The sequence below is a fragment of the Gopherus evgoodei genome, chromosome 6 (assembly GCF_007399415.2).
Source record: "Gopherus evgoodei ecotype Sinaloan lineage chromosome 6, rGopEvg1_v1.p, whole genome shotgun sequence".
Lineage (NCBI taxonomy): Eukaryota > Metazoa > Chordata > Testudines > Testudinidae > Gopherus > Gopherus evgoodei.
The window spans coordinates 120,868,253-120,883,906 of NC_044327.1; the positions used below are offsets into that span (position 1 = coordinate 120,868,253).

At 42.1% G+C, this 15,654-nt stretch overlaps 1 protein-coding gene across 2 annotated transcripts in view; it reads left to right on the forward strand.

The window, feature by feature from the left end:
* The window catches only part of MYO5B (myosin VB), a 350,195-nt gene that overhangs the window by 181,125 nt on the left and 153,416 nt on the right, over positions 1-15,654 (forward strand). For both annotated transcript variants that reach the window (XM_030566990.1, XM_030566991.1), the window contains exons 6-7: positions 1,496-1,639; positions 4,173-4,254. In XM_030566990.1, the coding sequence (XP_030422850.1) occupies positions 1,496-1,639; positions 4,173-4,254 (226 nt within the window). The remainder of the gene's footprint in view (positions 1-1,495; positions 1,640-4,172; positions 4,255-15,654) is intronic.

Sequence of the window (15,654 nt, forward strand, 5' to 3'; positions counted from 1 at the left end):
TCCCTCACAGTGCCCCGACAACGTGCTTCAGCATGGGTGAGAAGAGACCATTATTAGAGATGAGAAGGGCGTTCAGTCTCCAGCTCGTTCAGTCAGCCTCTTTGCTCAGACTATCAACAAGGTTATTACCTTTCTAAGCGTTTTGTGCAAAGTGGATGGCACATGAGGAGCCACAGCCCTACAGTATATTAAGTGATGTGGTGATGTGTCCAATTTCTAGTGGACTAAGTATAGGCAAGTCCACCTCAGAAAACCACCATCACAAACTGATAGTAACCAGCATTCTTGTTTGGCAGTCTCACCTGAGAGGTACTTCATTGCACTGGTAAGTTGTTGACCTTGATCGTATGCTTCTTGTGTTAGGGACCATGTCCTTCTACATGTCTGTAAAGTTCCAACACAATATGGGTGCTATATAAGTACTAAATGAAATTGAATGATTGAGTGGGCATGGGTCATAGGCGCTGACTTTTATTTTTCCCTGGGGATGCTCCACCCCCGCTCTGCCCTGAAGCCCTGATCCCATGGCATCTCTTCCTCTGAGGTCTCACCCTTACTCTGCCCCATCCCCAACATCCCCCCCCCGCTACTCTCCACCCTTCCCCAAGCCTGTCCCCCAGCTGCCAAACAGCTGCTCAGCAGTGCCCCATGGATCACCTGTTTGGGTGGGGCCTCGCCAAATAGCTGTGGCTGATGGGTGCTGAGGACCCACTGTTTTTTTTTTTCCAGCCCTGGAGCACCCACAGAGTCAGCACGTATGGGCATGGTGACTAAAACTATCCTCTAACCCCTGAAGGCATAAGGGTTGAGGCACTGCTGCCCTCCCATGCTATACCTATCCCATGGATAAAAAGAGAGAACGAAATACCAGGAATGTCAGTCTGGCAGCTATCACCAGCACAAAGTTCAGCAGTGTGAGGGGCTAGCCACCCAAATATGTACCTAGGGTCTCAGATGGGACTATATTTGGGCCGGCTAGCATCTCCTGCCACTCACACCACAGCAGCTACAGGTCTATTTTTGGCGCACTAGCTCAGTTAGACCTAGTGATGGATGTCTACCCATGCTGGAAGTTACACAGACAGCTCCAGTATAGACGTATCCTTAGATATAGGTTCATGAAGGTTAAGGGGGTTTAAAAGGCAAGTCAGAGAACTGTTATGGCCATGGAATGTCAGTGACAAACTCTCTCTAATTATTGAGAATGTTATAACATTTCCATTAAGGTTCCAGTAATCTTCCACAATAAAAGTCCTTGAAACTAAATCAGCTAATGTTGATACAGTGAACTGGGCCATACCAAAGATCATCTAGGTCCTCTGCCTTCATCAATTCACTGCACTTTGAAGTCTCTCTCTCCAATCCTCACCTGACTATCTGTGTGCTAGATTTATTTATTTGTAGGCTCTGGAGAGTAAAAAACTGTCTTCCTGAGATAATATGCAAACTTACAAAGGGGATCCTTGTTCTTTATGTTGTGTTCTGTTTCATACAGGCAATTGGAAATGCTAAAACAACCAGGAATGACAATAGCAGTCGCTTTGGGAAATACATTCAGATTGGCTTTGATAAAAGATACCATATCATTGGTGCCAACATGAGGACGTATCTGTTGGAAAAATCAAGAGTTGTGTTCCAGGTGAGTTATGCAACATTTTCCTTTGGATGCCATAATTTTATTTTTATTTTTTTAGTGAACTTGCATTTTTTTTTCTTAAAGATGGATATAGATACATTAAAAACTTCCCTTTTATAAGTCAGACTTTTGGCAGACCCTGGCTTTGGAGACTAGTCTAACAAATTTTAACAGTTCTTCAGGGTTAGAGGCTGAGAACATATGAAGGTGGTTTTGATTTGTCAGAACTGGCTTTGTATCAATGCTCAGTTTTTAAAAAGCTTTTTGGAACGTTAAGAACGTAAGGTTGGCCATACTGGCGCAGATCACTGGTCCATCTAGCCCAGTATCCTGTCTTCTAGCAGTGGCCGGTGTCAGATGCTTCAGAGGGAATGAACGGAACAAGGCAATTAGCGAGTGATCCATCCTCTGTCATCCAGTTCCAGATTCTGACAGTCAGAAGTTTAGGGGAACCCAGAGCACGGGGTTGCGTTCTTGCCTTACTCGTTGCCCAACGGCATTGTAGATATGCTTGTGAAACGTACCATGATTGTTTTGTACTTTTGATTGTAAATGTAATAGCTGTTAGGGTAGCTAGAGCTCATTTATCATTCTTTGTATTATTTTTTTAAATAAAATAAATGAACTGAATTGGAATGCAGAAAAAGAGATCACCGGAGAAATACAATGCATTAGGACTCTTGTTACATGTTGCTAAAAAAAGGTAAAGTAGAATTATGGCTGTAAATATATTAATCTAGGAAATAAATGTATTAGAATTTTGTCGTTATTTTAAAAAGTAAAAGCCATAGAACTCTAAGTTAAGGTTAAAATAAAAAAAATAAAATAAAATAAAGGCCCCTCGGAAAGTCGTAACACTTGGGTTGAGTGTATAGTAGAACCTTGCTAATCTGCAGATGTTATGATTAACACACCAAGAAGAGCAGTCATGCCCCCATTTTTCAGCAGAGATTTAATGAAAGGTGGGTACTGAAGTAGAAGTTGCATATTGGTAAGACTTTGTTCATTTGTGGTGGGGTTTTTTTTTAATAGTTTGTTTGGGAAGCAATTTTCTTCAAACAATTCACTCCATAGTATTTTTGTAACTCTTCTTTCCTTATCTTCAACCTCACTTTTCAAATTCAAATCTCACTATTTAAGTAAGAGTGAGTGAGAGAGACAGACACATATCCCTAACTTCCTACGTGTGAGCAGTCTTTTTAATGAAACTACTCGTCAGCTTAAATTTGGGCATATGCGTAAGTATTTTTCCAAATCAGGCCATAGTCTCTCTGTGTATGTGAGTGGGTGGATGTCTGTGGTGAGGATAGTCAGGATCATATGAGGTACACATTTGTTTTATGTATAAGTATGTACATCATTAGGTTCAGTCTGTGCTTTCTGTATTTTAGCTAGTTGACTGGATCTGGTTCAGCAAAGCACTTAAGTATGTGCTTCTCTGCTATGTTGAAATGGAGCCCAGGGCAGGGAATTTGCTGTCTTCTATCATTTGCTCAAAGCATGATTCACAAATAATAAGAAGATTTTGTATTTAAATATCAGCTTTGATCTTGAAGCATCCCCAAGCATCAATATTTTTACCTGTAGTTAATGAAATCTTCACTTGGTTCAGGCACTCTTCATTCTTAAACATCAAGGTTTCTGCTATAGAGGGGTGTCTTGGGTGAACCTTAAAGTTTCAAGGCTTTTGATGTATGCTGTAACTCACCTGGACATGCAGCTCTTCTGAGAGGCTTTGACACTTAACTTCATGAACTGCAGATTAGTCAATATCCTTACAGCATTCTCCTTCCCGCCCTCCAATAGCAATATGTTTTTACCTAGAAATTCCAGTAATTGGCAGGTCCTGTGACATGGCTGTGGTAAAGAGGCATAATCATAAGCAGGGTAGCAGTGCTCTTGTACTGTGGATGTGAACCAAAGTAAAGATGGCTGCTCAGTGCGTTAAGGAGAGCTGGCTAAATCTTGTCAAACACTTTCTCTCTAAATCTAAAAGTGTTGGTTTAATAGTAAGGTGAAAGTAAAAGTGTTCATGTTTTTTCACTGTTAATTATATATACTGCCACAATCAGTGTAGCTGCTGTACATTCACACAGGTAGTATGTTTGTTCTTTTACATGAAAGAGTAATGGTTCCTGGTTGCTTGCTCCATAGGTTGGGCTAGTAGGGACCAAGGGCCACATTTACAAGGTTATTTAGGTGCCCAAAGATGCAGAGAGGTACTTAGAAGGCGTTACAAAAGAACCTGATTTAGGCACCTACCTGCATCTTTGGGCACCTAAATGCCTTGGTAAATCTGTCCCTAAGAATGCCATGAAAGCAACATGCTTTTGAAAGGAAAGAAGCTTGTATTGCTTAAAACTGACCCTTGAGTTGCCTTTATGAAGCCACACTGACCACATGGTAATGTGAAGTTGCGATGGTTGGGATGAACCTTGGGGTATGGAAGACCCTGCTGTGAGTGGCAGAAAAATGAAGACTGTTGATTGTCCTTATGTCATTGGCTCTAAAATAACTCCATGTTTTTGTTTTGTAGGCAGATGATGAACGAAACTATCATATCTTCTATCAGCTGTGTGCCTCTGCCAGTCTTCCAGAATTTAAAGACCTAGCACTAAGTAAGTATGCTACTCCCGCAGCCCATTGGGATCTCTGAGGCGCTTGCTACATGCAGCCTGTTCTTTGCAATAGCAACAAGAATATACATTATTACTGTAAATGCAGCCCTACAGATTCTCATTGGTTAGATTCTGTGTACCAACTACAGAACTAGACATCTTACCAAAAAGGTTTAAAGGGAAATAAGTTTGGAAGGCTTATTCTTGTGGATAGAGTGCATGTTTGTCCACATCCCATCATCGACAGTGTGGTGCATATCAGTCAGATTAAATCTCAAGGGTGCAATAGCTGAGCCGCTGCAGGCTAAGACTGAGGCTCCTTGCGGAAGTGTGTAAGGAATCTTATGCGATGTTCTATCTGATGTCATCAGGTTCACTTTTGTGAATTCCGTTACTCAAAGTTTAAAATGGGAACGAATGACAAACCATTATTAGAGGTCACTCATGATGAATCTGAGTGAAATACATCTTATAGAAAGCTGCTGATTAAAAATGGACACTTTGTTGTGACACCAAGATTGTGGAGCCCGGCTGATCTTTGTAAATGAGCACATAGCCATGTTAAGCATCATTTGTTTTATTTAAAATATTATGGGTCTGATTTTTTTAAGGGGCTCTGATTTAGTCTTCCGTTTTGCGGGAAAATGTTTGTGCTTATAGTTAATTGTGCCATCAAACTTGTGTTCACAATTAACTGCTGGTATAAGTCCTACTGTTCAGATATTTAAGAACAGCACAGGGAGGAAAATTCGGTGTCTTAGGCATTTAAATAATAGGATTTGTGCTCACATTTAATTGTGCAGAAATGGAGATGAATTATCTGTGGGTTTGATTATTTGCTCTCACTAGAAAAGAGAAGCTAGTATTGCAAATAAGTCCCCAGATACTCGTGTTATTGAAATTTATCAGGTGTGGTGAACAAGGCAGCATGGAAACGTGTACCCCTCTACCCCGATATAACGCTGTCCTCGGGAGCCAAAAAATCGTACTGCGTTATAGGTAAAACCACATTGTATCAAACTTGCTTTGATCCGCTGGAGTGCGCAGCACCGCCCACCCCCCCGGAGCACTGCTTTACCACGTAATATCCGAATTCATGTTCTATTGGGCCGCGTTATATCAGGGTAGAGGTGTAATTCTTAGGCAGGGCTCTCAGACTGCTGGAGTTAGTGTTTACTAGAGGATAGAGCAGATGACTGGAAGTTAAAACTCCTGGGTTCAACTTTTCACTTTGGTAGAGATTCCCTTGGCCTTGGGCAAGTCCATTGAATATCTCTGCTCTTCAGTTTAACCCTCTAGATGTAATAATACTTTGGCTCGCAAGTCTGTTGTGGTGACTAATTAAGGTGTGCAAAGTGTACGGAGAGCCTTGGATGAAAGGTTCTGTACAAATGCAAAGTATTATCAGTTGCTTATTATTAATTATGGTTATTATTTAGTGTCAGAAATGTCACTTACCAACAAAATGGTAGCCACCAGCTTCAAGCTCAGAAATTTCTATTGTAACTAGTGACATATTTTCCGATTTATTTCACACTTCAGATACGTTGAGAATTGCTTCTTACCATGAGCACTTGCAACTTGCTATGCCAAACAATGGGCACTATTTCGTCCAAAGCTCTGCCTTTTATTTTATTTTTTCCCAAGAGCTCAAAGCTATATACAAATATTGTTTGCAAAATGCAAACAATGAGCCCTAGAGATGGAAAAGGTGTATAGAGCAGTGAAACTGCAGTTTGTTCAGCGTAAGCAGGGCCAACATTGATATCTGAGCCAGCCTGAGCATACATGTTATTTGATGCCCACATTCAGGCATACAAAGAAGCAGAGAGATGAACAAAAAAGTGTTCTTTACTCCAGAAGGAAGAATGAGTCACTTGGATGAAAGACTGACAGCAAATATAAATGCACTTTGTGGCACCATCTTCTCTCATTTTGTTTCTGTGCTGTTCAGTAAGGACAGATTGCAGAAGCCAAGGTAAAGATTTAAAAAAAAAAAAAGTGTTTTCACTTTGCAGGAGTCGCTGGGAATGTGGCACTACCTGCAAGAACTGTAGTGTATTAGAAGTCAGAATATTGTTGACTAGATACCTCAGTCTGTCTGCCAGTCATCTGAGTGAAAGTCTAAGATTAGAAGTATTTTCAGAGCTCTGTCTGGCAGATCTCTATTCGTATGGTCTGTTCTTGCTATGAGTTCCTTGCAGACAGGAGTGGAAGACTATCGGAATAAAGATCAGCATTGTGAGTCTGAAAGGACACTGGCTTTGATCTCGGCGCTCGTGGAAACGTCTTTAATCGACTCTTGTGTCCCAGTTATGAAATTGTCTTATAATAATTGAATTTCCATGATGCCTGCAAGCAATAAATCCTTAGTACATGGCGGCAGTAAAGTCTTGGTGTGTATCATTGTGTACAGATTATTAGAGATGTGATGAGCTTACATACCTGAATACTCAAATCTTACTCTGGGTAACACAGAACTGTTTAGTATCAGGGGGTAGCCATGTTAATCTGGATCTGTAAAAGCAGCAAAGAATCCTGGGGCACCTTATAGACTGACAGACATTTTGGAGCATGAGTTTTCGAGGGTGAATACCCACTTTGTCAGATGCAAAACAATGAAGGGCAAAACAATGAAGTCTAGATCTGCCAAATAGACTGAAGAGAAGAATTCTGCTCAAACCCTTCAGAAAGGCCAGTTTTAGAGTCTCTCCTAGCTTCTTCTTACAACCATACCTTGCAAGTTTTCTACAAGGAGCACTACAGCAAATTTTTGGAGTATTCAAAAATGCAGCTGTGTTGGATGGCAAAGCCCAAAGCTAATGAATCAAGCACAGGACTAGGAACAGGAAATTCTGTTCCTACATCTCCCAGTGACAGGCCTCAAGAATGGTGTCCACTGATCCTTCTTTACACACGTTTTAATTGTGTCTCAAAAACAGCTGAACAGGTTTGCCACCATTTCACAGATAGATGAATTTGAGGCTCAGAGAAGTTAAACAGCTTGCCTAAGCTCACACAGATGACGAGTTGGATTTTGACACTGACCTATCTGGTACATAATACTGGAATTGGAAAAGATTCAAAAAAGGTCAACAAAAATGATTATGGGTATGGAACAGCTTCAGTATGTGGAGGGATTAATAAGATTGGGACTTTTCAGCTTGGAAAAGGGACGACTAAGAGGTGATATGATAGAGATCTATAAAATTGTGACTGGTGTGGAGAAAGTAAATAAAGCATTATTTACTTCTTCTCATAACACAAGAACTAGGGGTCACCAAATGAAATGAATAGGCAGCAGGTTTAAAACAAACAAAAGGAAGTATTTCTTCACCCAGCGCAACCTGTGGAACTCTTTGCCAGAAGATGTTGTGAAAGCCAAGATTATTACAGAGCTCAAAAAAGAACTAGATAAATTCATGAGGGTAGGTCCAGGATGGGCAGGATTGGCATCCCTAGCCTCTCTTTGCCAGAAGCTGGGAATGGGCAACAAGGATGGATCACTTGTGTGGTGGGTTGGATTACAGAAACCCCCTGGGTATGCCAACTGATGTGCCAAGACTACTTCTGTCCCTGCTTTCTTGCCTTGGCAGCCTGGGACTTCAGTACCCTGCCTGATTTGAGCCAGACCCACTGGCCTGCTGCAAACCCAGACCCAGGTCTGAACCACTCCCCTAACAGCTGTAGGCTTAATTGAAAGCAACTTAAGAAGTGTTCCTGTCTTTAACACTCTGATGCCCAAACCCCAAATAAATCCATTTTACCCTGTATAAAGCTTATTCAGGGTAAACTCATAAATTGTTTGTCCTCTGTAACACTGATAGAGAGAGATGCACAGCTGTTCCCCCCCATCGTGTTAATACATACTCTGGGTTAATTAATAAGTAAAAAGTGATTTTATTAAATACAGAAATTAGGATTTAAGTGGTTCCAAGTAGTAACAGACAGAACAAAGTGAATTACTAAGTTAAAAAAATACGCAAGTTTAAGACTAATACAGTAATAAAACTGAACACAGATAAAATCTCACCCTCAGATGTTTCAATAAGTTTCTTTCACAGACTGGACACCTTCCTAGTCTGGGCACAATCCTTTCCCCCTGGTACAGCCCCTGTTCCAGCTCAGGTGGTAACTAGGGGATTTCTCATGATTGCAGCCCCCTTTGTTCTGTTCCACCCACTTATATATCTTTTGCATAAGGAGGGAATTCTTTGTCCCTCTGGGATCCCACTCCTCCTTCTCAGTGGAAAAGCACCAGTTTAAAGATGGATTCCAGTTCAGGTGACACGATCACATGTCACTGTAAGACCCCAAGCCTTCATTCCTCCCAGCTTGACTCACAGGAAGGCCTGCCTGCAAACAGAGCCATCCACAGTCAGTTGTCCTGGTTGATTGGAGCCATCAAGATTCCAAACAACCATTAATGGCCCACACTTTGCATAATTACAATAGGCCCTCAGAGTTATATTTCATATTTCTAGTTTCAGATACAAGAGTGATACATTCATGCAAATAGGATGACTACACTCAGTAGATTATAAGCTTTGTAATGATACCTTACAAAAGACCTTTTGCATGAAGCATATTTTAGTTACATTATATTCGCACTTATCAGCATACTTTCATAAAATCATATAGAGTGCAACATCACAACTTGATGTTTACCTGTTCTATTCATTCCCTCTGGGGCACCTGGCACTAGCCACTGTTGGAAGACAGGATACTGGGCTAGATGGACCTTTGGTCTGACCCAGTATGGCCATTCTTATGTTCTTCTTCATGCCCTTCCATTGAAGTATACATCACTTCACTTACCTGTCTGGGTCTATTTCTGCCAATCTGTAAAATACATAAGCAAAATATGAAAATACAGATATATGTCCACATTACTTGTAGGAGGTATGTGAAGATTAAGGTCTCTATCTTATAGATGATGCCAGCACACCTCATCTAAGCTTTTTCATAATTCACCAATGGAATATTTTGACCAAGAGTAGCTTTGCAATTTTTCACACTAAAAGATGCTATTATCCAGAAACTGCCAGTAAGCAGAAGGAACAGAACAGTAGTTGTGAAACTGTTTATTAACTTTCAGTATTAAAGAAAACCAAACATGATACACAGTAATGTTGTATAGTGTACCATAATGCTTGGAGCAGGGGTTCTCAAATTTCATTGCACCATGACCCCTTTCTGACAACAAAAATTACTAGATGGCCCCAGGAGGGGACACCGAAGCCTGAGCCCCATTGCCCCAGGTGAGGGAGCGGGGCCAAAGTCGAAGCCCCAGGTCTTCAGTCCCAGGAAGGGGCCTGTAATCTGAGCCCTAGGGCTGAAGCCCTTAGGCTTCAGTTTTGACCCCAGTCCCCAGCAAATCTAAGCCAGCACTGGTGACCCCATTAAAACGGGGTCGCGACCCACTTTGAGGCCCCAACCCACAGTTTGAGAACTGCTGGCTTAGAGCAAACTCAGGAAATTTCAGCTTGGTATGTGTCACAAGAAATGCTGTAAAGCAGAACACAATGCTACTGTACTGCTCTTTTAGATTGCTGGCTAGCATGTCTGCCCGCCATTCAGTAGCAGCCAGAAGATCAGCATCTTGGTTCTCGTCATGCTCCTTACACTGAACCATGTTATGCTGGGCTTTCCATCTGAAGGGTTAAAGTCCTTCCCCTGCTAGTCTCCCCGCTGATTCACTTTCTGTTAAAACATCGGTCTTGAGAGTTGAGCACCTTGGCCAAGCTTATGCTGAAACCAGAGCCCCAGGGTTTTACCAGCATCTGCCTCGTTTCCCTCACATTGGCGCTTGTAGTCTTGGTATTTGCCATTCCTGTGCTCCTGTTCTTCTGAATGCACAAAACTTTGAGACACCAAACCTCTTGGGTCCTCTCACTTGCTTAGCACTAGGCTCACATAGGATCTCCAGGACCTGAACTTTTAACAGCAAGAGAGAGATCCACTGATTGGAAGCCATGGCACACAGTGGAAGTGCTCAGCTGTGCATGCTCATAGGACCTTCTTTCTTTAAAAAAAAATAAAATAAAAATAAAAAAAAAGTTTACTTTAGCAGCATGCCTGTTGCTACTATCTGAATCCTATTAACATTGGTGTTGATGGGACAGGATTTGTTCCTGGCAATATGTTTCCATTAACCAGAAGTTGCCATTATCAGTGTTGCTATTAAATGTAATCTGACGAATATTAAAAACAAAAAGAACTTGAAACTTTATTTAACCCCAGAAAATTATTAGTCTTTAGTTTGAGGGAAGAGAGGAGCTGGGGCTTCTAAGAGAACGACATGGCACTAACTACAAGGGTTATTTTATTTTATTTTGTCTCAATTTTGAATTTTCAGAATATTTCAGCCACTGTCTTAGCTGGCTGAAAATCACGAATCATTGTTCACAAATGTTGTCTAAATTTTTTATTTTTTCCCTAGTTCTAATTATAGGTATTGCCAGGCACTGTTTGTGCAATCCTTCCCACACACAGCCCTGTTAATGAGTCTCGGCTGATTTGCAGCACCCTTGCAATTTTATTCCTATGCCTTTCTTCAGAACCCACTGCCAGTTGTGTCAACAGGCATGATGTTCATGGGTTAAGACTTATTTCTGTCTCTGACTTAACCAGCTTTGAGCCAATTGTAGATCTGTAGAGGTGATCAAGTAAGGGTCCCATTTCTCACCCACGCTGTCTGTTAAATTCCCATTGAAATCTGAGATAATTTTGCATGTGGGGCAAGTGCAGCATCTGGGTTTAAATGTTTAATTTTATCTGGGAAAAGAAATACATGGATTAAGTTTAGAATTGCTTCAGTTTATATCTAAACTGGACTGTTCCCAAGTGCTATGCAATGCACTTCCTGAAAATAATTAACCAAAATAATTAATAGTGCTAACACACAGCACAAGGCAGTAACATAGCAGTGAATCAGAGGGGTTTGCAATTGTTAAAATCTTTGTGCATGTTTTAAATGAGTATCAAAGTGGCTTCCTCAAGAGGTTTATTTTTAAAAATGCAAATATCAGCCTGATCCACATGATCTTAAAAGGAAGATGAAGATGAAAAACAGCCAGAATTTCAGGGGTGGGGTTTGGGGGGCTTTGGTCTACAAACCTTTACTTGGCCAGCTTTCTCCAGAATGGGAAAAAAAAGGAAGCACCCCGTATTTCAATATCTCTTGTGCTAAACAGCCTACAGAGGTAGATACAGTCCCTGCTCTATGGTGCTTACATCCTAAATTAAAAGGCAAGTGGATAGCTCCTCTATCCACCCAGCAGATTTTTGTGCCACAGCGTGGTTAAGGCAGTGTATACATAGTTCTGCATCAAATTAATTACAAGTATATGTAGTCACCTTATTTTAATCAAGCTATAGTTTTGAAACTGAGTAAACTTGGTTAGGGCACATAACCACGCGAGATCCCCATGCTGATCTCTGTGTCCTTTATTGCAGTGGTAGGTTTTCAGACTTGCTACCTGCCTGAGATTTGCTCTTATTTTCGATCTAAGCCACAAGCCTAAATGAATTTATCTGCTATGTGACTAAGCAGTTATTATGCTGCATTTCATACATTCAAGATGACTCAGCACATTTACTGTGCCTCTGCATTCAGGTTCCTGGAGGTTGCCTTCCTCTTACACACGCTTCTCTGTGTTCTGTCAAAGTTAGATCGTTAAGCTCATTGGAGCACAGAGCTGTTATTTGGATTGTTTGTGAGCACAGTGAACCTTGTGTGGTGTATTGTACGCAATAAATAATTTTCAAGGTTTATAATTTCGGTTACCTGGCCAAATTCCTGGCAATTCTGGTCATTTGCCCAAGTGATCAAGTGAAACAGATACTCAACCAAATGATTAGTTTAGCATAATGGTCCAGATTAATCTCTGGTGTAATTTCATTGAGGCTACTGTGATTACACTGAAGGACAAAATTGATTCCTGCTGTAACACCTGTAGAATAAAGGCTTATAATGGGGATCAGAGAACTGATCTTATTTATTTCCAGTGATGTGTCCCGTCCCCCACCCCCAAAATCAGGATTCCAGAAAACAAAGAATGTCTCTGTCCCTTATTGTTTACATGGTTCTAAATCTGAGTAATGGGATGAAATTTAGGAAAGGAAAAATTTGGTTAAAATAAAGATAACCTATTAACATAAATGAGATCTGTTAAACTGTGGAGTCCCTCCCAAAGGAAGTTCTTGGACATCCAGTTATCTGGGATATTTAAAACTAGGCTGGACAAACTATCAGTAATGTAAAAGCAGCAAAGAATCCTGTGGCACCTTATAGACTAACAGACGTTTTGGAGCATGAGCTTTCGTGGGTGAATACCCACTTCTTCAGATGCATGTGGTGGAAATATCCAGGGGCAGGTATATATATGCTAGCAAGCAAGCTAGAGATAACGAGGTCAGTTCAATCAGGGAGGATGAGGCCCTGTTCTAGCAGTTGAGGTGTGAAAACCAAGAGAGGAGAAACTGGTTCTGTAGTTGGCAAGCCATTCACAGTCTTTGTTCAATCCTGAGCCGATGGTATCAAATTTGCAGATGAACTGAAGCTCAGCAGTTTCTCTTTGAAGTCTGGTCCTGAAGTTTTTTTGCTGCAGGATGGCCACCTTAAGGTCTGCTATAGTGTGGCCAGGGAGGTTGAAGTGCTCTCCTACAGGTTTTTGTATATTGCCATTCCTAATGTCTGATTTGTGTCCATTTATCCTTTTCCGTAGAGACTGTCCAGTTTGGCCGATGTACATAGCAGAGGGGCATTGCTGGCATATGATGGTGTATATTACATTGGTGGATGTGCTCAGGAACCAATCCATGCAACAAACCTCGATGCCAACTCTGCCCACATATCTACACCAGCAACACGATCACAGGACCTAACCAGATCAGCCACACCATCACTGGTTCATTCACCTGCACATCCACCAATGTAATATACGCCATCATATGGGAACTCCCCACCCCAGCTCACTCCTCCCCTGCCTCCTCCCCAAGCACTCTGTGGCCGCTTCACTTCTCCCGCCTCCCAGGCTTGTGGCACCTAAGCTGATTGGTGCCACAAACATGGGAGGCAGGAGAAGTGAAGAGGCCACAGCGTGCTCGGGGAGGAGACAGGGCAGGGGTGAACTGTTTCACTTCTCCCGCCACCCAGGCTTGCGGCGCCAATCAGTTTAGGCTCCGCAAACCTGGGAGGCGGGAGAAGTGAAGCAGCAACGGCGTGCTCGGGGTGCTCATGCTCGTGTGTGGAGCAGGGGTGAGCTGGGGCAGGGCGGGGGGTCTCAGGGTGAGGGGGGGGAGCTGCCGCGAGGGGGGTGCCTCAGGGCAGGGGTACGGGGGGGGAGGGAGGGCGCATGGTCAAAGTTTCACCTAGGGCGTGAAACATCCTTGCACCGCCCTGGCAACAATACTGAAGTCTTTTCTGTTGCCACTGAATTCTGCAAGAGATTTGCCATTTCCCACAAGCTTTAACTCTTTGTGGGCTTTGTACCTTCTAGTGACAGTGCTTCCATTTAACAGCTTGAAATTCCACAGCTTCAGATTGCCGGGTTTCATGAGAACCATTTTTTACTTTCTGCTCATGTGGGTTTACATTGACTTTGTATTTGAAACAATTCAAACCCTCCTTATGAAACTAACCAAGACTTGCCTGGTGTCAAGTCCAAATGATGTGAAACTAGCACATTTCTCACATGGTTTCCACCCAAAATTCAGTCGTGAGTTTGCTCAAAACTCCACTTAGGCTGGGAAAAAATTGGTGCAAACCTCAGCAAACTACTTGGTACACCTAGCTTGAGTTTTATTCCTGTAATAAAACCACCAATTCAGGGAAGTTAGACTTTGGTTGGTGTTCTGTTAAATTTTACACAGATCTAGTCAGCTCTGTTCCAGTCATTTTATCCATCCATGTGCTGAACTCCTATAGGCTTCAATAGGGATCCTGCACATGGAGGGCCTGACAGAGTTGCATTAAAATATAGACAGTTCCACAAAGTTCACTTTACTGAAAAGTATATAGGAAGGAGGGACAGCTCAGTGGTTTGAGCATTGGGCTGCCAAACCTAGGGTTGTGAGTTCAATCCTTGAGGGGGCCACTTAGGGATCTGGGGCAAAAATCAGTACTTGGTCCTGCTAGTGAAGGCAGGGGGCTGGACTCAATGACCTTTCAAGGTCCTTTCCAGTTCTAGGAGATTGGTATATCTCCAATTATTAAATAGTGTGACTGTGTTTGCCAACATTTGCTTGGTTGTCCCTGTATTTCAGTATGCAGGCAATAATACATCAAGAAGCACAATGCAGGATAAGTATTAAAATGCTCACTCATGTTTAAAATACAGCTATTTCACTTAAACCCCTCAAGTTCCTGCTCATTGTCCCAAAGATGAGCTTGTCAAATGGCTAGTTCATCAAGCAAAGGAGCTGAACTAATCGTAGAGATGGGAAGCTTTAAATATGCACATTATGTAGGTTATAGATTCATAGACTTTAGGGTCAGAAGGGACCAATATGATCATCTAGTCTGACCTCCTGCACAAAGCAGGCCACAAAACCCTACTCCTCCATTTCTATAACAAACCCCTAACCTATGTCCAAGTTACTGAAAAAGCAGCAAAGAATCCTGTGGCACCTTATAGACTAACAGACATTTTGGAGCATCTGCTTTTACAGATCCAGACTAACACGGCTACCCCTCTGATACAAGTTATTGAAGTCTTCAAACTGTGGTTTGAAAGCCTCAAGCTGCAGAGAATCCACCAGCAAGTGACCCATGCCCCACGCCGCAGAGGAAGGCGAAAAACCTCCAGGGCCTCTGCCAATCTGCCCTGGAGGAAAATTCCTTCCCGACCCCAAATATGGCGATCAGCTAAACCCTGAGCATGTGGGCAAGACTCACCAGCCAGCACTCAGGAAAGAATTCTCTGCAGTAACTCAGATCCCATCCCATCACCAACCACTGGGCATACTTATCCGCTGATAATCAAAGATCAATTGCCAAAATTAGGCTCTCCCATCATACCATCCCTTCCATAAACTTATCAAGCTTAGTCTTAAAGCCAGATTTGTCTTTTGCCCCCACTACTCGCCTTGGAAGGCTGTTCCAGGTTCAGGCAGAGACGATAAATTATGTGCAATGCAATTGATATTTTCTCCCATGAGCAGACAGTAAATCCACGCTACATTGTGCCAAACTGTTCACACTTCAATAAAAGTGGAATTAGTTCTATGCTGAAAAATAACTCTTCAAAACGGGCAACATGGAGTTCTAGGTTTGGATCCCATTGATTTCTGTATCAAACGCAGTTTGCTTACAAGCAAAAACCTTTTTCCCCCTAGCTGCCAGACATACATACTCAAACTCATATAAACTTTGGGGTCTGAGTCAAAGTGGGTCTT